This window comes from Balaenoptera musculus, chromosome 3, assembly GCF_009873245.2.
Source record: "Balaenoptera musculus isolate JJ_BM4_2016_0621 chromosome 3, mBalMus1.pri.v3, whole genome shotgun sequence".
NCBI classification, from domain to species: domain Eukaryota; kingdom Metazoa; phylum Chordata; class Mammalia; order Artiodactyla; family Balaenopteridae; genus Balaenoptera; species Balaenoptera musculus.
In genome coordinates, this window is record NC_045787.1 from 69,300,095 (window position 1) to 69,324,807 (window position 24,713).

A 24,713-nucleotide genomic window follows, 5' to 3' on the forward strand; every position below is an offset into this window, starting at 1 on the left:
AGACATCTACCAGGTATGCTTACTTTCATTCTAAATGTCTTCTTAAATCAACTATACTCCAATGAAAATTTTTAAAAAATTAATATCTTTGTTATTATGTTTAGAGAGAACTATCTTTTTAAAGAGATTTGGAAATTAAAAATCCATATAGTTGGGGCTTCCCTGGTGACGCAGTGGTTAAGAATCCGCCTGCCAATGCAGGGGACACGGGTTCGAGCCCTGGCCCGGGAAGATCCCACATGCCACGGAGCAACTAAGCCCGTGCACCACAACTACTGAGCCTGTGCTCTAGAGCCTGCAAGCCACAACCACTGAAGCCCGTGAGCTCTAGGGCCAGTGCTCCACAACAAGAGAAGCCACCGCAATGAGAAGCCTGCACACCACAACAAAGAGTAGCCCCCGCTTGCTACAACCAGAGAAAGCCCGCGCACAGCAACGAAGACCCAACACAGCCAAAAATAAAAAAAATTTTTTTTAATCCATATAGTTAAAAAAATAAAAATGTCTTCTTATATTCACCATAACTCAGGTTACATATATATATATATATGTATACATATTTTATATATATATATATATATATATAAAATGGTCAAGTATTTGAACAAATTACTTCTTTTTTAAATTTTTTTATTGGAGTATAGTTGATTTACAATGTTGTGTGACTTTCTGCTGTACAGCAAAGTGAGTCAGTTATACATATACACATATCCACTCTTTTTTAGATTCTATTCCCATATAGGTCATTACAGAGTACTGAATAGAGTTCCCTGTGCTATACAGTAGGTTCTTATTAACAAATTACTGCTCTAATGTAAAAATTAAAACTAATAAACATGGAAATGCCACTGGTTTACATTATTTCCTCCATTAAATATTCAGCACCCTGACACAAGGTTATCTTGCTCAGTTTAACTCTGCAGTACTCTGGTTATAGAGTACTGCAATACACAGATATCTGAAACTCTACTGAAGTAAAAGAGCTAATCCACATAATAATAGATGTCAGGTTTTCTATGATATTGAACATCAGGGGAAAAGGGAAGCTAAATTATTTTACAACAAGGGAAATAAATCCTCAAGTCTTATATATCTGTAAAACCAACAATCTTTGCAAATTATAGTAAGAATTTAAAGAGTGATATTTACACTCTAGTTCTTACTTTGTAATGAAGAATTTTGTGGTATTTCCATGTCTTATTCCTTCGAAATTCTTTCTAAAATCACCTAACATTATTGTTCAAGTTTCCCCTAAACATAGTTGTCAATCCTCTTCCTATTTTGGCTAACAACTACTAAATCATTTACAAGCAATAAGACTATACTACATCACTGCAGAAGTTGGCATGATTTTGTTATATTAAGCTTAAGTAGGGCTGTCAAATTGATAGGATGTCAATTTCAATTAAAATGATTGATGGGGGTTTAACAAAGCACATTTAGTTTCCATGTCATTTTAAGATGTGATGTGAATTTTTTAAACTTTTCTATAACTTAATCATTGCATATATCCTACCACTATTTTCTCCTCCTTTTCTGTAAGAATATCATTCATTTCAGACTTTTTGCATTTATACTCTCACATCAAAGACACTGGTAGTCTACAGTTGCTTAAAGTAAAAAGACTTTACAGGGAAAAAAATTTAGGAAGACTATGTATCCAGGTCAGAACTCTGACAGTAATCACCAGTCTCCAGCTAGGGGAGATAAAGGCAGGACCTGCCCCACCATCAGGGCACACCCATCCCATTAACCTAGGTGAAGATATATTGTTTGTAATGAAAGATGCCTCTGAGAGGAGTCAGCTGTGTGTGCAGGCAGAAAAAAAAAAAAAAAAAAGGTTACAAAGCATAACTCTAAACCATCTTGCATAAACTAAGCTCTTGGAAGAGTTTTCTAATTAACCAAAGTAATAAACACATTGTAGTTTAAATTTACATTACGAATGATTTTTTTAGTAGTTCAATTAATAAAGAAAAACTACAAAGTTAAGACTTCCCTGGTTAATCTTCTGAACTTCTCCTTATAGGAGAGAACAGCACTATAAGAGTCTATACTACAATTATTTTTAAAATTATGTAATTTTAAAAGCATAACCTAATCATATTTATGATTAATAAGTGATATTAATCACTTCAATAAGAGTTAAGCCAGATTAAGTGTAAACAATACAAAAGCAAGTAACAAAGAAAAAATCTGATTTTTAATTAAAGGGGACTACTGGAGCTTTTCCCCATGCAAATAGTAGCTTTTCTTACAATGAAGTAGAGTACCAAGTTTTCTAAGACAGCAAGTTAAGAACAATTTTACAAGTCTTAAAAGAAACTTCATCTAACTTTCAACTTTCAAGATGCAGTTTTATGAAACACAAAACACTGTTTAAGAGTGGTGATGAGATTCTAGAATACAGATGCTCAAACTTTTCTCTCCAGGATATTCTGAATCCCATGCTCCTTACTCATCTATCTCTTCTCTGAAACTTAAAAATAAAAGAAACAAAGCTAGTGGTTCATTTTACTACTATCAAACACTACAGGTCCATCTCTTTCTTGGCATTCTAACGAAGAGCTTACATATTAGGAGATAACAAGGAAAAAGGAAAAAGATTTAAAAACAAAACATAAAAACTCCAAAACCACAAATGAAATGCTTTTGAGATTTAGCTATGATCTCTCTCATTGCCTGAGGGCCCCAAGCCCAGGTTGGAAAAACACTGCTTCATTTTTACTGAAAATGGATACTAGAGTCTATAAAGGTACAATTTCCAACTCCTTCACTTACACTACAAAGCAAAATAACATCTTTAGCCAAAAGTGATATCAAATGACCAAAATGAAATTTCTCAAAGATTATACCTACTGCCAAATTTTGTTACCACAGATTTATTAAATAAATTACGAAATATGTCAACACTAAAGGGAAAAAAAAAACAAAATTAGATGCAACCAAATCCAGGTTATAATGCCTACATCTTGAATTCATACTGAAGAGTAGATAAAGCTTAAAACCAACTACTTATTGAGCTCCATGTTGGAACAAAACCTTCCCATAACCCACAGTGTAAACACACAAACAATATTCTGATATGTACACTATGATCTAGCTACGCCCATATGTTCAAGCTTTCATTCAATAGTCCCCAAACCTCCACTTAAATCAGAACAGTGTATTTACCATTGCCTAAATGTAACAGTTATACTGTCTTGGATCATAACTTATTACCTGAACTACCCTCTTCCCTTCCCTCTACCTAATCAAAGGCTCAGCTCAAGCTCCACATCCTTCATGAAGCTTACAATTTACCTCTTCCGCCCAGACCCTTCCCTTCCTCTTTTGAACTCATAGCGCTTACTACTATAACTCATTTGCCAAGTATACAAGCTACCTTGAGCTGTAGTGTGGCACAGATATAAGAAAGCAGAAAGGGTGATAAAATGAGATGATCAATCCAGGAGGCACAATATCCGACTAACAAAAGTGAGAGGGAGAAAGAGAACAGGGGATGGGAGGATTACAGAAGGGAAAAAACTATCAGAGACATAGTACAAGATAATTTCCAATCTTGAAGTTTCCAAATTAAGAGCCTACCAAAAGCCCAGCACAAAGAATGAAAAAAGATTCTCAACAAGGCACATGATCATAAACCTTCAAAAACCAGACAAATAACGAGAAGACTGTGAAAACCTTCTGAAAAGAAAAATAGGGGCTTCCCTGGTGGCGCAGTGGTTGAGAATCTGCCTGCTAATGCAGGGGACACGGGTTCGAGCCCTGGTCTGGGAAGATCCCACATGCCGCGGAGCAACTGGGCCCGTCAGCCACAATTACTGAGCCTGCGCGTCTGGAGCCTGTGCTCTGCAACAAGAGAGGCCGCGATAGTGAGAGGCCCGCGCACCGCGATGAAGAGTGGCCCCCGCTTGCCACAGCTAGAGGAAGCCCTCGCACAGAAACGAAGACCCAATACAGCCAAAAATAAATAAATAAATAATTAAAAAAAAAAAAAAAGAAAAATAAAGCAAAACAAGTCATATGCAAAAGATTAAACATCATGACATTGTACTTCTTAACAGCAACTTTTGACACTGAGGACAATGGAGCAATGTCTGCAAAATTATGAAGAAAAATACTGACAACCCAGAATTCACTATTCAACCAAAATATCAATTAAATAAATGAGAGCAGAGAATTAAGACACTTTCAAAACTGCAAAGTCTAAAACTCGTTACCTCACATGCGTAAAATGCTCCACCAAAACATTTGAACAAACCAAGAAAGAGAAAAACACTGATTCCTGGAAATGGGAAATTAAACTTGGGAGAAAGGCAAAGGGAATTCCTAGGATGACAACAAAAATAAGTCCCAGGATGATAGTTGTGTAGCAAGCCAAAAGGTCAACCAGTCCAGATAAAAGCCAGAGAACAGAGGTCTCTGGGAAGGGTATCTCTGTGGGGGTGGGGGTGGGATGGAAGAGGAACTAATACAAATTATAAGTGACGTTGTGAAATAACTATTTTGAAAAGCTAGTGGAATTAATAATAAACACAAAGAAAAATAAGTAAATTAAAAAAAATTAATTAATGAAAAAACTGCAAAAGAAGATATAATATCTTATAATGCTCACATATGAACAATATTTATATAGGTGTAATAATCAGAAGGCTTCCCTGGTGGTGCAGTGGTTAAGAATCCGCCTGGCAATGCAGGGGACACGGGTTCGAGCCCTGGCCCAGGAAGATCCCACATGGCGCGGAGCAACTAAGCCCGTGCGCCACAACTACTGAGCCTGTGCTCTAGAGCCCGCAAACCACAACTACTGAAGCCCGAGCGCCTAGAGCCCATGCTCCGCAATAAGAGAAGCCACCGCAATGAGAAGCCCGTGCACCACAATGAAGAGTAGCCCCGTTTGCCGCAACTAGAGAAAGCTCACGTGCAGCAACGCACACCCAATGCAGCCAAAATAAATAAAATAAATAAATTTTTAAAAATCACTGAACTGATTTCAACAAAAATTGTAAAGTAACTATATTAAGAACATAAAAAAGAGAAAACAGAGGATGACAGTTTAAGAAAAGTCCTCAACTATTACAAGTGATGAATTAAGTGTCAGAAGTATAAGCATTATACTTAGAAATATGAAAAAAATTTTAAAGCCAGAATAAACAGCTAAAACAGGACCAGAAGAAGTGGCAAGAAGGTAAGGGACTCTTGGTTTTTAATACAACACTTTTAGTACTTTTTGTCTATATAAACAATGTATATATAGTATTTAATAAAAGTTAACATTTTGGAAAATTCAATCTAGATTTTAATAAAATCTTGATCTACAATGTACCCCCACTCTGGAAAAAAGTATATTATGTCCTAGAGTTTAACAGAACCTAAACTACACACAAATTCACAGTGTAAAACACATATGCACTGAGATTATTTCCATGTCCTATGAATTAAAATAGTAAAATGTTAATGATGATTAACATTAACCAACTGTTAGAAAAGCTTTCCATGCTTGTTAAACACTATGATCATAAAAACCTTAAGATTTCAATACAGTCTAAGTCTTTCACTGGCCAAGATGTGACATACCTACACCCAGGACAGAACAGAACAAGTATTTCACCTATTTTATAGAGAAGTAAATAGGCAGCTTTTCTAACAGCTATACATTCCCTATAAAATAAGAAAAAAATCTGAGTATTTTCCAGCAACAACCCTTAACAGTACATTCCTGGTCAAGAAGAAACTGGCCAAGAGTTACATAAAGATTTGCTGAACCAACTGAAGTCTATTCTCGGATTTTATTTTGTAGATGCTTCATTATGTTTCAACTCAAAACTCAACTGCTTATCCTACCAAATTTTTAGAGCAATGTGTATTTTATTCAATTAATATATAACAGACCCAAACAGTATAGACTAAACAAAAATCTCCTAAAAAGAAGACTTTTGTTAGCATTAGACATATCAGAATACAAATCTGGCTTTTTTTTTAAAGAGACAGGAGAAATAACTACATTATGGTAACACATTTAGTTCCTCACTAACAACTGTGGTAACTTTCTTTTGAGATCACTTATAGAGACTTTCTGTACTAGCTAAGAGATTAACAAAGTTTCTGGTTGAGATACTTACCAAATTTCTCTAATACTTATATAATGGATTGTTTCTAAATAAGGAAGAAACATCCTTTTATTCTCTAATCCCATGAATATGCTTATTAACAATAAGTTATTCATATAGAAAAATAAATAATAAACTACACATGAAATACTATAGAAACGGCTTTCAAAATAAAATTTCTCTAAGAGCTATTTCCTTTGATCTGATCTTTCTTTACTAATTGTCCACAATTTCCAAGTAAATTAGATATAGTTATTTTTAACCCTTTGGTACACAAATACAACTCAATAATGTAAATAACATTATGATAATACCAAAATTAGGCTTCTATCAGTACATGTATAACAAAAAACACTTACTAGGTAAAAATATAACATTTATTTATTTATGACTTAATGGAAATAATGGCCAAGTACCTTCACTTGAGTAAATGCTTCTCCCTACCTTTATCTTGCTATTATTACTTTCATAGATCATCCTGTACATTAGGCTTTCATAAAGAATATTATATTAGTAAATATTCAAAACTATAAATGCAAAACCATTGATGCAAATAGTCATTTTCTTTTTAATAATTTTCCCCCTTGTTAATTAACCCCTCAGTCCTAGCTAAACGGGCCACCTACTTTGGGTGTTAGCTTATTTTGTTTTATATTATAAAATCTCAACCCCTGAAATAAAGAGAATGTTAGGGATGGAATATATTTTTTTCTGCCATGTGGCTGACATTTGTAAAGTTCTAATTTAATGTCAATGTATTTCACAACTGGAATTAGGTCATAATTTATAGATACAAAAATTACAACAGAAAAGAAAAATCAAGGACAGGTAGGAAGATTTACACAGTAGGAAGTATTTTAAATATATTTATCTTTGAGCTGGAGATAAGAGCTTTGAAATAGTGAACAGGCTTAATTTTTACTTCTAAAAATGGCAAATTTCCCTCATCTAGGATAACAACTTCAATAACATATACATGTCAAAGCACTACGATGTTTTAACATAATTTATACTTACATTGCTTTAAAGCCCCAATTCTCGTATTAAGAAAATGTCTACTACACTGTAACATCTTGAAATTATTCAAATATATTTTATAAATGCTCTTTTGAGAAGGAAAGAAATACAAAGAAATCATATTCTGATAAGAAATGCTGCCAATTTTTTTGCCAATATACAAATCTAGTGTATAGTAACCTAAGGAGTAAACACAGAGGTTTCACAGACATTTCTCAAAAATTTTTCACAAAATGTATAATTACCTTTTTAAAATAGATCACGTTTCCACTCAACTAAGCAATTTCCATGTAAACTGCAAGTTTTCTAATACGTGAAAAATTATATTGTCTTTGTGACCACTAACAAAAAAAAAAACCCTAACTTTTTTCCTATTCAAATGATCCAACCTAACACATCTAGTTTTCCATAAGAAAAGGCAAATGAAATACTCAAAACATTATACTTTGCATTCTTGCTGAAGAGAAACTATACCAAGAATCTGCTCTAGAATGGACATTAAAAACTAACAATAAAGTAATTCTTATGAGGTACGAAATAAAATCCTTGTCAAAATAATCTGATTCTGTCTTCAAATGTTAAAAAAAAACAAAATTTGGGTAATTTTTAACTAAAACATTTTTTCATGTTTTCTTGGAGGTGAAGGTTCGATTACTTTTAGTTAAAATTCTCTTAGATACAAGCCAAAAACTACTATGCAATTTTAAAACCCATGCCACAAAACAGCTTACAGCCAGCCTCAACCTAATGAGATTATGGAAAGAAATGATGGCCAAAGATTTTTGAAAGCATAAAAACAAAGGCTTTATTAAAAAATAAAAGCAAACAAACAAAAAACTATTAATTAATCTTCTGATTAAAATAGAGCAAAACAATCAAAGTTACACTTACATTTTTAGATTCAGAAGGAAAATTATCATATCCTAGCTAAAAGAAAAAAAAAAGTCATACTTAACTATATATTAATAAACAGAAAAAGTCCTATCTCCCATGTAAGTTCTCTATGTAACGCTAGGTTTCTGACCTGAAAGGTGAATAATCTGACAACACTAATGTCACAGAAGATCTCCAAAAGTTTGTTAAAGAATCAAGTTTTGACACAACACGCTATGTACAAATTTTCAAGACAAAAAAAGTACCTTGGCTCAAATTCAATAGCTTTGACTCTGTTCCTTTCTCACTAGGAAACATGATATCTTATGCAGTTCACTTCAGGGTTTAGTGTTTCGTTTTTCTTATTAATCTAAAGCAGAACATTTTTGTAAAGAATACAGTAATTTAGAATCGTTTAAGGAATTCAGAAGAGGTGACTAAGTTGCACTACTTTGCTGTAGTTGTCTATTTCTTACAGCAAACAAATACAGCATTTAATCTGTAGACCTTTAATTTACAAATCTACATATAGAACTGAATATTTAACACAGAAAACCTTAGAATTTATTTCAATTTAAACCATTCACAACTTTTTGCTTTGTATAAAATTTGCATGTCTGGCAACCAAGACAAATTAAAATTTTAAAACATAGCCTTAAAAACATACATAATAGGGTTTTGTACCTTAAACCATCCACATTGTAAAATACAAGCACTGTGGAAATGTGACTAATGATCCAGTCCTTTAACCAAATATAATAGGACTACTGAGAAGCTTTATCATTCTTTGTAGAATAGCTTTCTTCTCACTCAAATTCACGTAATTGACTCAATATTACTCTGTGATACAGCTTATTCATAAGAAAAGGTTCTTTTTTAAAAGAAATCCATCAATTGTAGAATATTTTAATTTTTAAAAGTTTTACTTCCACCAAAGGATCTCTGGATTTTTTGCAAGCACTGTTTTTACCTTTTTACTTTTCTTTATTCATAAATGAAAATTACATGCTTCATATTATGAAATCAGTAGACATTTCTCCAGTGACTCTAAGACGTTATGGGCCATAATACAGGAAAGACAATTACTACAACTGCTCCATCCTCATTATAAGGCTTTCTTTACCCCTTACCTTCTACATACCATGTAACTTGGTATAAGTGGAACCGGAACACACAGACTTGGACAAATAGGTGGTTAGAATTACAAAGGGGCAAGAGAGTAGAGCTGAGAATTTGTATGGGTTTAGGAGTAAGACTGGAAGCAGGTGTCATAGCTTAGATGCATGTACAACTCAGTTGAAGCAGAAAGCAGAGCTGATGACAAGGGATGGGTCAGTTTTAGGTTCCAGGGTTCAAGATTTTAGTGTCACGTGTTTTAAAAAATCATTCTTGTGCTTTTAAAACTTTCAAGATTATGTAAAAATTATAACTGTTGTCCGACACAAGAATATCAAATAAAACTGATGGGGGGGAAATGACCACAAAAATAAAACCATTTTCTTCCTCACTTTGAAGTGAACCAATTATTTACGTTATATGTGTCTAATTTGGGGACCACTTTAACAAAGGACATTTCATCAGTAACAACTGCAGAGAATTTCTGAATCAACTGATGTATGTGTGACTCTGGAATTAAGTGGAGCCATTGTCCTATGTAATCAATGGAGACATGTGTTTGACTAATAAGTAGGCACATACAATAAGAAAATAAAGAGAAGCCAGACAGAGGTCACTGCAGCTAGACTGTTCATAGGGTGTGAAAGGCATACCAGATATGTTATAACTAAGATAAAAGATAGGCTATTAACAGACTCTTCCTTGGTGTTAATCTGGATATCTGGCATTTAATTCTGGTTTCCTGCATGCCATTGAAGGCAGCAGGTCATTTTCTCACATGCTACAAGTTCGAAGGAAAATCATACACAATTCTACTTTCCTTCTTCTCCTCTACCCCCTCTGTGGAGGGTCAAAGTTGGCAGAAAATAGCTTGGATTATAAAGCCCTTCACCAGTTTCTGTCTTCTCTGGGATAGAGAGACAGCCAGCTACTAGATTCCCGCAGGGATGCTATTGTTTGGTGCCTTTCACGAGTGTGCTACTTAAAACTAAGCAGAGCCAGTTCAGTGCTGAAGACTGTTTGGGACCTTTGCTCTCATATTATTAGGCATTACTGAGTGAAATGAAAGATAAAAATTTATTCACATAAACAATAATTTGAGTAGTTACTAAGAAGTACGGTTTTCTAATTTCTCTGGTAAGTAGGTATTAAGGGCTGTATCACATTAAATAAAACTGGGTATCAAGATACGCGTTTCTACACAAATACATCATAGCTACAAACCATGAAGAGAATGAAGCAAAAACAAGAATATTCCATAATAAACAATATTTCAGAGAACATAAAAACTCAAAGTATGAAAAAAGTAGCAAGACATACATTCAGCTAGTGCTAATTATCAAGTTAAAATATTTTTAGTGTGTTTCATATGACGATGTCTAGGGATGGTCTTTATTCTGACTAAATGATATTTTCATATATTTAATACTATAGAACTAAATAGTAATATTTTAAATCCTTGAATTTAATCTGCTCTTTCATCTGCTCTTGAATAAGTACAACACTGAATATCTGGGGATATTTCTCAACTGACATGCATGATCAGTATTTCTACCCAGTACAATATAAACCTTGTGAAGACATCAACTCTTAAGGCTTTGTTCTGGCTCTTCTACTCTAAATTATACCTAAATCAATCCAAAAAAGTCAATAGAGAGATAGCACAGTGGTGTCGAATGTCAAATCATATCACATATTTTAAATGGTATCCACGAACAGCTTTAAAAGACGGTTCAGCAGTCTCTGGTTGAAAATAAAAGATATAAGTATTAATTCTGCTTACTCCCAAAATCTGACTAAATAAACTACACAGGAAGGAAAGTAAAACTCCTCAAAACAAAGAATAGGAAAAGAGATGACAGTAGAAAAAAATTTTCAACAAATTTTGGAAGACATGAAATAGATGGACAAGCAGTAACTGATTTAGGTTTCAGTTTTCTCTGCTATGTTGGATCTACAAGGTGAGGAAGCCAGTGAGAAGAAAGCCAATTAATTCATAACACATGATATAAAAGTCAGGAATTGGAGACAGCAGGGACCTCTGAAGGTAGGGTTGCAAAATGTATGAAAACAAGATGATTGGCTGAATGTCTGTATTAGTGTGATTAGACTTCCCAGATCTTCTGTCTTGCCTAATTATAGAGATTTGATGATAGCTTTTCCCCAATTCTGGCAAAACCCAGAAGAATTAATTTTTAAAGATATTATACCAGAGAAGATTGGGCTTGCGGGTATTATGTAAAACTTAGGGTGACAATGAAGAGCTGAAAACAAAGGGTAGGGGGAGGACTCAGACATGCAGTTAAGTTAACGCCTGCACACTGAATGTTGAGTCTCTGAGCCTTCTTCTCCAATCAGCTCTCTTAACACTGGTTGTCAGACTTAGATCCCACAGATGGGAGAATGGACAATTCTTCTCTGGAGAAAACGACAGGCCCAACAACCAGCAGACACTGATATTTAGAGGTTCCCGAAGAATACTTCCAGGCCTCTATTCAATCATCCACTAAAAAGTCTACCAATCAACAAGCTCCAGCCACGTGCACGAAACTTCCAGTTTTTAACCCCTCCTTCTTGAATATAAACAGATACTCAAAGACCACAAGACATTCAAGAACAATCTTTAACACAGTAGAGATTGAAACAAAAAAGGGGGAGGAGGGAGACTCAGAAAATAAACAATGCAAGGTGCAAATTTAAACTTAAAAGCCATTAATATTCTTAAAAATAAAAAGATATTACTTACACATCCATGACACAAGAGTGCTATGAAAATGGAACTTTAAAAGAAAAGTCTTTTAAAAACTGACATAAAAATTCAACAGAAGGCTTAAAAGAGAAAACTGAGAAAAATCAAGAAAATAGTGCAAAATAAATGGAAAGGGGGAGATAAAAATTAAAGAATCATTCAAAGATAGCCAACATCTCACTAACCAGAGTTCCTAAAAACGAAGATAAAAAACAGAGAATCTTACCAAAGAGATAATATAATACTTCTGGATAGAAATAGCATATTGAGCATATCCACTTACTTTTTGCCTCTCCCTAATTCCCACCAAAATGACAATAAAGGAATTTGTTTTTAAGTACAGAAATACAGTGAATAAGAAGAGAAAAAGCAGTAAAAATCTGAAGCAAAAAGCAGGCAGATAAGTGGTAAATGACTAAAGAGAATTAGGAAGCTCAATCAGAAAGTCAAGATGCAACCTGCAGAACTCTCAGAAAGGATAAGGAACTGGTCAGATACCACGTAATTATCTACATTGGGGTGAAAGTGCAAATATGTGTGTTGGAACAGAAGATAGTAAAACTAAGTATTTACTAAAAGGAAGTACTTTTAAAAAGTAACCAGTTCAAACTGTCCCTTCCTAAAAGAAGTCTGAAGATTTATGCTTTAGAGAGGTTAAAAAAGATGATCTCTGGCCTATCAAGATGATTCAACAACTTGCCTCACCATATGCTCAGAGCTTCCATTCAGCCTTTTAGTGCCTCACACTTAAATATAAACAGGCAAATATCGATCACCAGATCTCTGTAAGTCTTTAACATGAAAGACAGCGACCAAACCAAAGAAACTAAATCAACTCAGAGTAAAAAGATACTTGGTGGAAGGAAAACTTTTACAAAATCTATCAATATCTCAAATATACGTGAGAAGATAATGTAATCTTAAAACAAGTATGGGACTTCCCTGATGGTGCAGTGGTTAAGAATCCACCTGCCAATGCAGGGGACACGGGTTCGAGCCCTGGTCCAGGAAGATCCCACATGCCGCGGAGCAACGAAGCCCGTGTGCCACAACTACTGAGCCTGCACTCTAGAGCCCGCGAGCCACAACTACTGAGCCCACATGCCACAACTACTGAAGCCTGCGCGCCTAGAGCCTGTGCTCCGCAACAAGAGAAGCCACTGCAGTGAGAAGTCTGTGCACCACAACGAAGAGTAGACCCTGCTCGCCGCAACTAGAGAAAAGCCCGCACGCAGCAATGAAGACCCAACACAACCAAAAATAAATAAATAAATTTATTTTAAAAAAAAAAACAAGTATGATCCTGTGAGGGGTGGGGGATAGAAACAGAAGAAAAAGAAGACTTGAAAATTAAAAATTATAGCAGAAATTCAGAACAAAAATTCAATTAAAGGGTTGGAAAGGTTGGAAAAAACTCCTAGAAAATTAAAATATAAAAATATAAACATTTTTTGAGAGACAGAAGATAAGCACCTTAGAGAACCAGTCTAGGAAATCTAGTATCTGAAAAATAAGCATTCAGAAACAGAGAAAATGAAGAAAAGGAAATCACAAATAAAATAATCCAAGAAAAATTTCTAGAAGTCAAGAAAATGAGTTTCTAGATTGGTGAAGTCCCAGCACAATGGATGAAAACAGATCCTCAACAGAAGGCATATCTTCATAAAATTTCAACATACCAGGTAGCCAAAGAAAAAACAGTAAAGATTCCATAGAGGGGGAAAATACTGGACATATGAAAAATCAGAAATCAGAAAGGCAACTGGAATCCTTGAAGAGCAAGAATGGAACTTCAAAGACAGAAAAATAATGCCTTCAAAACTATAAAGAGAATGATGTAAAACCTGGAATTCCATTCTCAATCAAAGGATCAATTAATTTTCATGCAGAGTAAAAATATTTTCAGGTGCGTGAAGTCACAAAAAATGCATTTCCCACACAACCTTCCTGAAGATAATACTGAAGGATACGCTCCACCAAAATGAGAAAGTAAACCAAGTAAGAGGCAGACATGGAATATAAGAAAAAGAGTCCCAGTCTGAGAGATGTAAAGAGAATCCCCAAGGAGATAATAACTGGTGCTTCCAGGGGAATAGCTGTGCATCAGTTGGGAAGCTTAACCAATCCAGAACAGGGCCTATCTGAGGCCTCCTGAAGAACTCTCTCCAGGAAGATGAAACTGACATACCACCTGATGCTTCTGAACATACTGAGTTTGCAGTTGAATTAACAATGTGTACAAAGAAAACAATGCAAATGAAAAGGCAAGTATTTATCTGTGAATAGCATTTACATGATAACATAAATAATGAATACTTCCTTAAAATATGACATTACTATAGTCAGAAGATAAGGTGAATGGGAAATGATCAATGGCAGGTGACAACCCAGGCAGATGTGCTAAGTCCTCATTTCCAGAGTGAAATAACAATAGTTAAAGCCTAAAATTAAAATCAGGCAGTGGCCTTGTATGCATATGGAAATATGGATATAAACATCAAACAGAAAGGAGCTAGAAAAAGTTGCCTCCAGACAGGTGGAAATTTAAGAGAGAATGTTTAATTTCAATAAAAAATTTTTAAAAATATAACAAAAATATTGCCCAGTATTAAAGGAAACGAGTTTCCAGTTTAAAAGCTAAACCTAGAACTTAACACAGTTAATGATGAAGTTTCAGGATACCGTAAGGATTCTGGTGAAAGAGAAAAAGCTTCTGGAGGGTGAATGTGAGTGGGGGGAGGGGAGGCATATGGCAAGAGCAAGAGGGCATCCAATTGCTAAAGAGCCTTCAAAACTCTGAGGAAAAACTATTTCTTTCTTAGAATTTGTACTGAGCCAAAATATAAACTGAATATGGGAAAAAAAAATAAAGATAACTCAGGCATGCAAGATTCCAAAAAAAAAAAAAAAAATGTACCACACTTTCTAAAGACACTATAGGAGAATGCATTCTGCCAAAACAAGAGAGTAAACCAAAGAAGAGGAGATGATGTTATCCAAAGAGGGGCACAGGGAATTCTTGGGAAGATAGTGAAGGAAATCCCAGGATAATAGATACACAGGAAGTTGAGAGAACTGAGGGCTCTAGGAGGATATTTCCATGGAAAAACAGAATAGAAATGATGTTATCTGGCAGCCACTATGGAAAACAGTATGGAGGTTCCTCAAAAAACTAACACTAGATTCCACTCCTGGATATACATCCAGAAAAAAACAAAAACACTAATTCAAAAAGATAAGTACATCCCACTGTTCATATCTACAGTAGCCGAGATATGGAAGCAATCTAAATGCTTATCAACAGACAAATGGATAAAGATGTAGTATGTATATATACATACATATACATACACACACACAAAATGGAGTATTACTTGGCCAAAAAAAGAATGAAACTCTGACATTTGCAGCACTGTGGATGGACCTAAAGAATATTATGCTTAGTGAAATAAGTTAGACAGAGAAAGACAAATATTGTATGACATCACTTATATGTGGAATCTAAAAAATAATACAAAAAGGGAATTCCCTGGCGGTCCAGTGGTTAGGACTCCGAGTTTCCACTGCAGGGGGCGTGGGTTCAATCCCTGGCCAGGGAACTAAGATCCTGCCTGTCAAGCGGCGTGACCAAAAAAAACAAAAACAAAAAAAAACCAATGAATGTATTATGTAAAACAGAAACAGACTCACACATATAGAAAACTAGTGGTTACCGAAGGGGAGAAGGAAGGGAGGAGGAGCAAATTAGAGGCATGGGATTAAGAAATACAAACTACTATGTATAAAATAGATAAGCAATAAGGATATATTGTATAGCACAGGAATGGAGTATAACCTGTAAAAAAATGCTGTACATCTGAAACTAATAGAATATTGTAGATCTACTATACCTCAATTTAAAAAAAAAGAAAGAAATGATGTATCTGAACTACTGAGGTTTATAATTCTGTAAGAGAGTTTAGCTTCGATACAACGAGAACAGAAAACTGTTCAAGGAGAGTAACGATACTACAATGCTTAACTATCAATAATATTTTCATAGGTGTAACTAAAACCAACTACTGATTTAAGTAAAAAGCTGTCTCCTTAGTATTTGGAAAGAAAAGAAGGGAAGGAAAAGGAATGGGGAGAAAGATGCAATAATATCTAAAATTAAAGAAATACCACTATCACATAAGATTTAAACATATGGAAGGAAATCTCAAAAGAAATACCTAAAAGAGGTAAAAGTGGCTCCTCTGTGACATGAATCAGACAGGAAAGGGAAGGCAGGGAACTGGTATCTTTCTTTGTATTTCACTTTTTAAACTATTTACCTCTATTTTGAAAATTTTTTTCAACTAAATAAAGAGGATTTCAACAAAGAAAAATTCTCTAACGATCTAAAATCCTTTTTAAATCAGAGACGAGATCTAATGGTGTTAGCTGAAAAGGAAAACGAATTCATAAATTAATATTAATGATGTTTTGAAGGATACATTGCAAAAGACAAAACAAGCAGGCACCAGACTAAGCTGATATTCATTTCCTGTGTGGGCTTCATAAAATTGTAGTAGACTTCAGTTACTAGATACACAACTGTAGCAGCCACTGTGAAATCCACCAGCCACTGATATTCTGGAAAGTAATGCAATGCTGAAAAATAAAGGTGTAAGAAAGAAAGCTTTACTTAACCTTTCATAAACAGCTTAGGAGGACTTATCTATAATTAACTTCAAACATGCTAGATTTTACTGTTTGATGATTTGCAATGTAAGGTTTGCAAATACGAGAATCTAAAAATGCAGGAAATAGATCAAGAATGTTGGCATCCAAAACTAAATTTTAATACCTCATAAATTAAATAATTAAAATAAACCTGAAATGATTACCAAAAATTATTTAAATTGTTGTTAAAAATATATGATTGAAAAATGAGTTGGTATTTTTTAGCTAATCAGCTTCTACAGAAATTATAAATCACGATTTTTTTAAAAGAATCTGAGCTATAATATTTTAGCTTTAGAATACAACTTGATGTAGAGTACTACAGGTTTATTTATATTCATTTCTGTGAAGCAAGAGAGTTGAGCATTATGTCACATTTATTAACCATACAAACGGAGGATTAGTAATTTTGTTGAGTTACTGCAGATTAAAATAATAAATTAAATAAATGTACTTTTTATTCTCTCTTCTACTCCTGCAAGAAAAGCTGATGAAATGCCTGTCAATTTTCCATATAGCCATACTACTTCAACAAACTATTCACTGACATTAAAATTAGCATTGTCTGAAACTAAGTATGATTCTATCCCCTTTTCTTCTCAGATATGCTGGTTTACTTCTGCCAGGGAGCAGTCTAAAGTATCAACATCATTTTGTAGAAGGCCTCCTAAAAATGTGGAAATATATCACGTACTAAAACAGCATTTCCTACATTCTCACTGGCACATAATAAAATGATCTACATTGCTTTGGGAAAATTTTAGTTGTAAAATGTAACACCTGAGGATATTGTGAAATCAGAGTTTACAGAAAAATTGTTTTAAAAATAAAATACCACTCAAAATAAGACTTATTTAAAATATCAAAACAAACTAACCAAACTTACATTTCTATGAGGTGACAGCAAAAATTCCAAATCCTTTTATAATTGGGTAAATTATTTATTTGCTTCAACTTAATTTAACACACTAAATTTGCCTTCAAGTTATTTTAACTGCTTTAGCTTTTTTGCTGTATTAGACCTAATAGCTTCTGAACAACACTCTGAAAGATTTACCCTAAAGTGGCTGCAGAATTCCTACTCTGTAGACCTCCCTCCTCCCCTCTAAAGTCACTCAGTGGAGCTTTTTAAATAACTTTCTGGAAGGATAGCAGAGAAATGGATGGAACAGACAGACAAATATCTGTTTATCTAAAAGTTTTCAGTTTTTATTAACAAAAGTTAAAGTAAATGTTCTAATTCTCCATGCCTGCCCACACTCACACAGGCTTCCCTCAGGGAACTCATTCACAGCAAACAGCCAAGTGACATTCAAATGTTCTTACATTCTTTAAGAGGTTCTTGTAATAGAGAGCTAATACAGATTGAGAGACTTTAAGATAGTTATTGGGATATCAATAATATATACATTCAACAAAAGAACAAATTATAAATATTCTTGGCTATACATTTAACTCAAGTATTATATTCTTCTTTCTGTATTCAATAATGTAATTATATACATGCCTCTCAATAGAATATTGGAATAAAAAGAAAACTGAGAGTTCATCAGTCCCAGTGGTTTGCATTAACCTCCTGAGAGTACCTAAAGTTCAGGCAGAAAACCTTCTGCTTTTACCTAAACACAGACACAGAGCATGCAATCATGGATGATTACATAAATATAAATAAAATATCTCTCTGTTATTCTGATTAACTACAATGATCTTAATGTTATGTGACCAGTTGTTTAACTAGTACCATTTGCAATTAGTTCTCCAAATTGTAAAAGTAAAACAAAATATTGAATAAGCTGAAGCCACATTATCCCTAACTTCAATTTTTAAAGTTTATTTAAATAGCCTAATTCTCACTAAATGGCTCTACCACATTCAGTGTGTAACCCTGGTCAAGTTATTTAACTCCTCTATCTAACGAGCTAAAAAAAAAGAGTCAATAACAGTTACATACCTCACAGAACTGTGAGGGCAAGTTAATACAAATAAAGTACTTAATAACAATGTCTGCTAAGTACTCAATTTAAACTATTATTAAGGTTAATTAGCTGATAACTATTCAATAAACATTAGTTATTAGTAAAAATAACAAAAAATTCTCTTAGAAATCAGGAAACGTGTATAAGTATTCTTGTACAAGTAAGCACACATACAGGATTAATAAAACAAATGGGACAACTAATCAGAAAGTTCAAGTGCTTTTACATGTTTTAAATTTTGCATGAAAAATAGTTAAAAAGAAAAAAGAGGATGACATAACCAGTCTCAACAGTCTGAATGACACCAGACAACTGATTTATATTGTTCCTCACTGACATTTTCTAGGACACCCTTTCCATATATATACATACAATCTTTGTAAATGTAGAATCGACTTTCAAATGTATTGAAGCCACCTTGTATCACAAAATAATTCTTTATGAGATGCTTAAATGAATCTATTAAGGTTTTTCTGAGGTGGTATAAGTTAACCCAAGAAGGACCAAATTACATAATGATACATTACACAGCATTACCAAAACTACTTTTTTAAATGTGTTATTTTAATTCCTCACTTATCATGTAAACCATTAGTTCTCAAACCTGGTCAAAAAAAATCAGAACCACGTGGAACATTTTAAAAAGTACAAATTCCCAGAACCCAGTCTAGATTTACTGACTCTCCAAGGCTAGGTATGGGGGTATCTTTATTTTTAAAGAACTGCTTAGGTGATTCTGGCATTCAGCCAGGTTTGAAAACTAGTGTTCTAAACAATATCACCTTAGATGCCTTTCTCTTTTAGGATCTGGATAATTTCATATAAATTTCATTTTAAATTTAAAGTCATCATAGTTATTATACAATTATAAACACCGATATACAGGGAAAAAATTGAATGACTTATTCAGAGATATCCAATGGGTAAAAATAAATCTTGAATAAAGTTTTCTATTCCTAATCTAATTCATCATACTAAAACCACTTTCCTTTCCACTAAATGCAGCATAAAGTGGAACTGTTGTAAATACAGGTAGTTTAATACAAACATACAAATGCATTTCTTCAAGCAACACTATAAAACGAGTAAACTGGTATAGATGACAATTTAGAATAGAATTTGAGATAATGATAACTGACTGTAATCTCAACATAAACAGAAACTGTGTAACAAACCTGTGTAAGACAGCCTCTTCTAAAAAATGGGGAAAATAAGGCTTACTACAAGTTAGGTGGATAGAAAGACAAATTCAATTCAGATGAAGTCATTTTGAGCTTCTAAGCTCTGAGAAAGATTTCAGTCTATATAATGGACTTAATGATTAGGAAAACAAACAAAAAAATCTAACAACAATAGATAAAGTACTTTCACTAGCATAATATAAAACTGAGATTTACAGAACACTTTACCCAGATTTCCCTTACCTAAAGTATCCACTTCTGTAACTGACTTTGTTTCTAGATGGAGATCAATATCCTTTGGAATGGTTAGTGGCTTACTTTCAATGTGACCATTATATTTCCTATAAAAATCAGACAAGTGACACAGAAAACAAGTTACCCTCACTGTTATTCAAGTGTTTGTATCAAACTAACTACAAATGAGGTTATAAATTTCACAGTGAAAAAGAAGAACTTCTAATATTTCATCAAAAAGGACGTAAGGCACTCAAAAGTAGTTTTTAAAAGGGGAACTACAAAATATGGATGTAAATTATTATGAGAATATACAGATTACCAAGGAAAGAGTTACCTAAACTAGTGACAGAAACAAAACCTTGATTGCTAGCTTAGCACTGCACCCCATTTTTTCTGCTCTCTCCTGTAGATTTAAAGACAGCCCTAACATCTCTTTCCTTAGGCACAAGAGCAAAAGGAAATGAAGACAAAATGCATTTCACTTTGAAATTATACACGTACACACACACATACATATAAACAGACCTGTAGCTATAAGCAAGTCAGAGCTGAAAAAATACATTAAGATTTATGTGCATGAGAAATTCTGAAATGTGAAAGGCTAGCTCAGAGTTGCTTTTACTAAGAATCATGGATGGAGGAAAGCAACAGAATTCTTCAGGTGCATGTGTATTATTTCCAAATTTAATTTTTAAACACAAACATAAATCAAAAGCAATAAACTTTCAGTAACAATAATTATAATAACAAGAAACAATTTCACATTTGTTCTTGAGTAAGTATAAACTGGGAAAACCTCAGTAAAAATTTTAATTCACGTCAATAAATCAAATAATAATTATTGCTACTAAAACAGAATAGTGTTGTTAGTGCATCTTTCTGTAAACGTAAAGCATTTTCAACATATAAAAATTATTGTAAAAATAACAAAATTATTGACAAGGCATATAATAAGAATTCAAATGTTTATAAAATAAATACTGTACTACATAACTAAGTTTTACAAATGTTGACTATGGTAGCTGTGAAAAGGCAAATGTGGAATAGTTAAAAAGAAACACAGAAACTAAAAACTGACCTGGATTAAAATCCTGACTCCTAATAGTTATGTGAACTTGAACAACTCATTTAACTTCTTTGATCAACAGCTTCCTCATTAGTAAAACATAAATTACAATGACTATTTAGGGTTACTGTGTGGATTAAATAAGACTGTGTAAAAGTGTTTTGAAAATTATAATATTAGGCAGAAATATTTTATTAAAGAACATAACCACTGGAATACAGAGAAGGAGGATTTGCACTTAATATTCCAATGAGCTTCAAGGTATATTTGTAATGATAAGTGAAAAAGAAAATGGTAGCAAGATCAGAAAAGACAGTCTTTTCAAACTTCCAATTTCATGTCAAATAATCAATAATCAATAATCTTCAAAGGATATCTTTTTAGCACCCATATATCCATTAGCCCACGTTAACAGAATTTTTATGATATACATGAGGAATTTGGTGACAATATGTTGTCACTGACATTTTATAATATATTAGAATCACAGAATCAGAGCCTAAGAAGTCCTCCCCAGCTAAGGAAACTAAGGCCCATTTAGAGAGGCTAACTAACATGCACTTTCCTTGAAAATTCAATATAAATAGGGGTACAAAATTTTAAAGCTGGAAGAATCTTTCACAATTACTATGTTTGGTCCTTCTACTTCACAGATGAGGCTGCTGCGGTCTATTCAGTGAGGTTTATTAGCAGGCAGTTTTCTTCAGAAACTTTAAGTATAATATTCAAGAGCCTGACAGGACCTAAGAAGTTAATACTGTCCACCCCTTTTATTTAAAAAATGAGAAAACAGAGGTAAAAAGCCAATGAATTTGCCCAGTATCTGAGTGGTAGCAAAATCTGGAAAAGAACCCAGACCAACTGGTATCTTTAAATGAGCTGTAAAGACATGGGTTACGGGTCTCCCCTATTCAATCCCCCACTAACAATTCTTAAGTAAAATAATCACTTTTGTGCTTATATATTAGATTACTACACATTGGGTGCTCTTAAAGGGTGATTCAATATTATTTTAGATCATGGATTTTGATCTCAGATTTACCAACTGTTTATAGCATAATCGGTAAATGTTCCTTTAACCAAAGTACCAAAATAGATTTACATAAATTCTATTAAATATTTGACACCTTACAAGCTTGGCAATATAACTTACCTATCTTTTCTGCTTTTCCCTTTTTGCTGCTTTCCTGCAAGAATTCTTAATTCTTCTTCTGTAGGATGTTGATACCAACGCAAACTAAGAAAAAAGTAATTCTTTTAAATAAAGAATTAAGATCACCAGAATTATTCACTTATTCTACAAATATTTGAGTTTCCTAATTGTGAAGACACTGCAGGGAAATATCAGGTGAAAAACTCTAATATGAAACAGATACTACTGCTTAAGTCTTAAAAGGTTTAGATTCAAATCCAGCAACCACTTACCAGCACTTACTAGATGCCAGACCCTGCAATGTTGTTTGTAGGTATTTTTCTCACAACTGACAGTGTATTAATATATATATTAAGATCATATTGGCTTACTTTAACAAACTCTGCAGGCAAGCTGACAGAAGCACATTAGAATTCTCCACCCATTACACGGAAGGAATTGTTACTTGTCTTAAAAAGACAGTCCTTTGAATGCCCTCAAAACTACAAGTACTCTTTGCTTTCCTTTTCTTTCTTTCCTCCCTTTAATTTAGTTGGAGAATTCGCAAACTTTATGTGTATAAGGATTCAAGTGAATTGCTGTATTTACAAAACCCTTATAAGGATTCAAGTGAATTGCTCTATTTACAAAACCCTTATACTCTTGGCTATAGCTAACCCTCTTCAGTTAGGGCTCCAAAAACAACTGACTGTATTTATTACCCCCACCAGCCAGTCAAAACAGCCAAACAAGTCATTGTTATTCCTTCCCAAGCCCCCACCTGCTCATTCTCAATTTCCTGTCTCACCTGAACTTTCTATCTGCCGGCCACCTAAATTTGATATTTGGGTTTTACCTTCAACATGCCCTTTCCACATATTATCATTAATTTGGTTCTTTAACTCTTAAAATTCTAAACTTGCCTACTTCCCTGAAAGGACCTTAGTTCAGCGTATCTTCCTCTCTAGCTCTGACTATGGCAAACTTCCCCTTCCTTTCCCCTGGACTAAATGCATTCTGATCCCACCTTTATTTATTTTTCCGTAATGCAAATCGTATCAAGCTATATATGCCTGCGTAAATCCTTTCCAAGACTCCTCACAGAGTAAAGCAGTGAGTAAGGCAGTTAGGCAAGGACTCTGACCAAGGTCCTGCTGTTATAAAAAAGAAACAAGACACCTAGTATTGATAGATCTTTCAAGTTTTCAACCACAAAAATCTAGGTTTTTAAAGTGAAATACCCCAATTTTTAAAAAATGCTACCGCTGATTTGCTGTTTTAAAAATACTGCTGTTTTAAAAATACTGCTGATTTGCTGTTTTAAAAATACTGGCAATTTGAGTAATAACTGGATATTTAATGATGTAAAGAAATTATTGTTAAAATTTTTTCACTGTAATAATGGGATTATAGTAATTTTTTAAAAGCTCATATATTTTAGAGATATACACTGAAATATCTACGAATGAAATAATAATAGTATTTGCTACAAAATAATGTTGGGGGGAAGGAGAGATGAAGGGGAGCATAGATGAAACAAACTGGCTACCAGCTATTGTGATGAATACACAGGAGCTATTATATTTGTTATATATTCACGATATTATTCTGTCTATATTCGTTGTATACGTTTAAACGTTTGCATTAAAACTAAAACACACATTACAAGGCCAAATATAGAGTTTGTGACCTCCTATTTTCACAGCCTTTCACAATCTGACTACTGTCTGCTGCACCAGACTCACTTTCAAGAATTCTCCTTTTGTACATGACATTCTACCTAGACTAAATGACCTTTATTCCACAAATTCTTTCATCCCTTGGCATTTCTGCATATATTCTTCTCTCTGCTTGTAAACACCTATGCTACTACTGGCAAACTCCTAATTTACCTTTGATGGTTTATAAGGCAGTCTCTCTGTGGTATAATAAAGAATATACCTGGTCATTGTCCCCATTTCTTGGCACAGAGTTTCAAAAGCCCTTGAAATTTTCTGAGTGATAAGGGAGTCTTTGTTATGCTAATGTGGGGACTCAGAGGGGACCTCTAGATAGCTTTGGGAAGGGAGGCAGGTCACCAGAAATACCAACCACATGATTAGAGTTGGAACTTTCAGCCAGGTCACCTCCAAGAAGAGGAAGGGGGTTGAAGATTAAGTTCAATCACGTGGCCATTGATTAAAAATCATGCCTATGTAATGAAACTCCATAAAATCTCTGGACACCGAAGCTCAGGGGAGCTTCCTAGCTGTTAAACACACTAAAGTGCCTGAAGGGTGACATGCCCTGATTCCACAGGGACAGGACATGGAAACTGCTCCTTCCCAAACGCCATCCGATGTGTAATCTTTATAATAAAACTGTAATCACTGCACTTTCCTGAGTTCTAGTTGTTATACAGAATTATTGAACCTGAGGGGGTCATGGGAACGCCCTAATTGGTAGCCAGTAGCTGGTTGTCAGAAGTATGGCCCAGGGATCCAAAGACTTGCAGCTGGCATCTGAAGCCTGGGCATTCTTATGGAGGACTTTGCCTTTAACCTGTG

At 34.0% G+C, this 24,713-nt stretch overlaps 1 protein-coding gene across 8 annotated transcripts in view; it reads right to left on the minus strand.

Annotated features, from left to right (window-relative positions):
* Window positions 1-24,713, minus strand: part of TMEM161B (transmembrane protein 161B) — a 68,675-nt gene that overhangs the window by 14,399 nt on the left and 29,563 nt on the right. For 5 of the 8 annotated variants that reach the window (XM_036845982.1, XM_036845981.1, XM_036845989.1 and 2 more), the window contains 3 exons: window positions 22,189-22,272; window positions 19,976-20,073; window positions 16,347-16,503 (listed from right to left, as the gene is read on the minus strand). In XM_036845982.1, the coding sequence (XP_036701877.1) occupies window positions 16,347-16,503; window positions 19,976-20,073; window positions 22,189-22,272 (339 nt within the window). The remainder of the gene's footprint in view (window positions 1-16,346; window positions 16,504-19,975; window positions 20,074-22,188; window positions 22,273-24,713) is intronic. The other 3 variants (XM_036845988.1, XM_036845987.1, XM_036845985.1) reach the window with 1 other exon arrangement.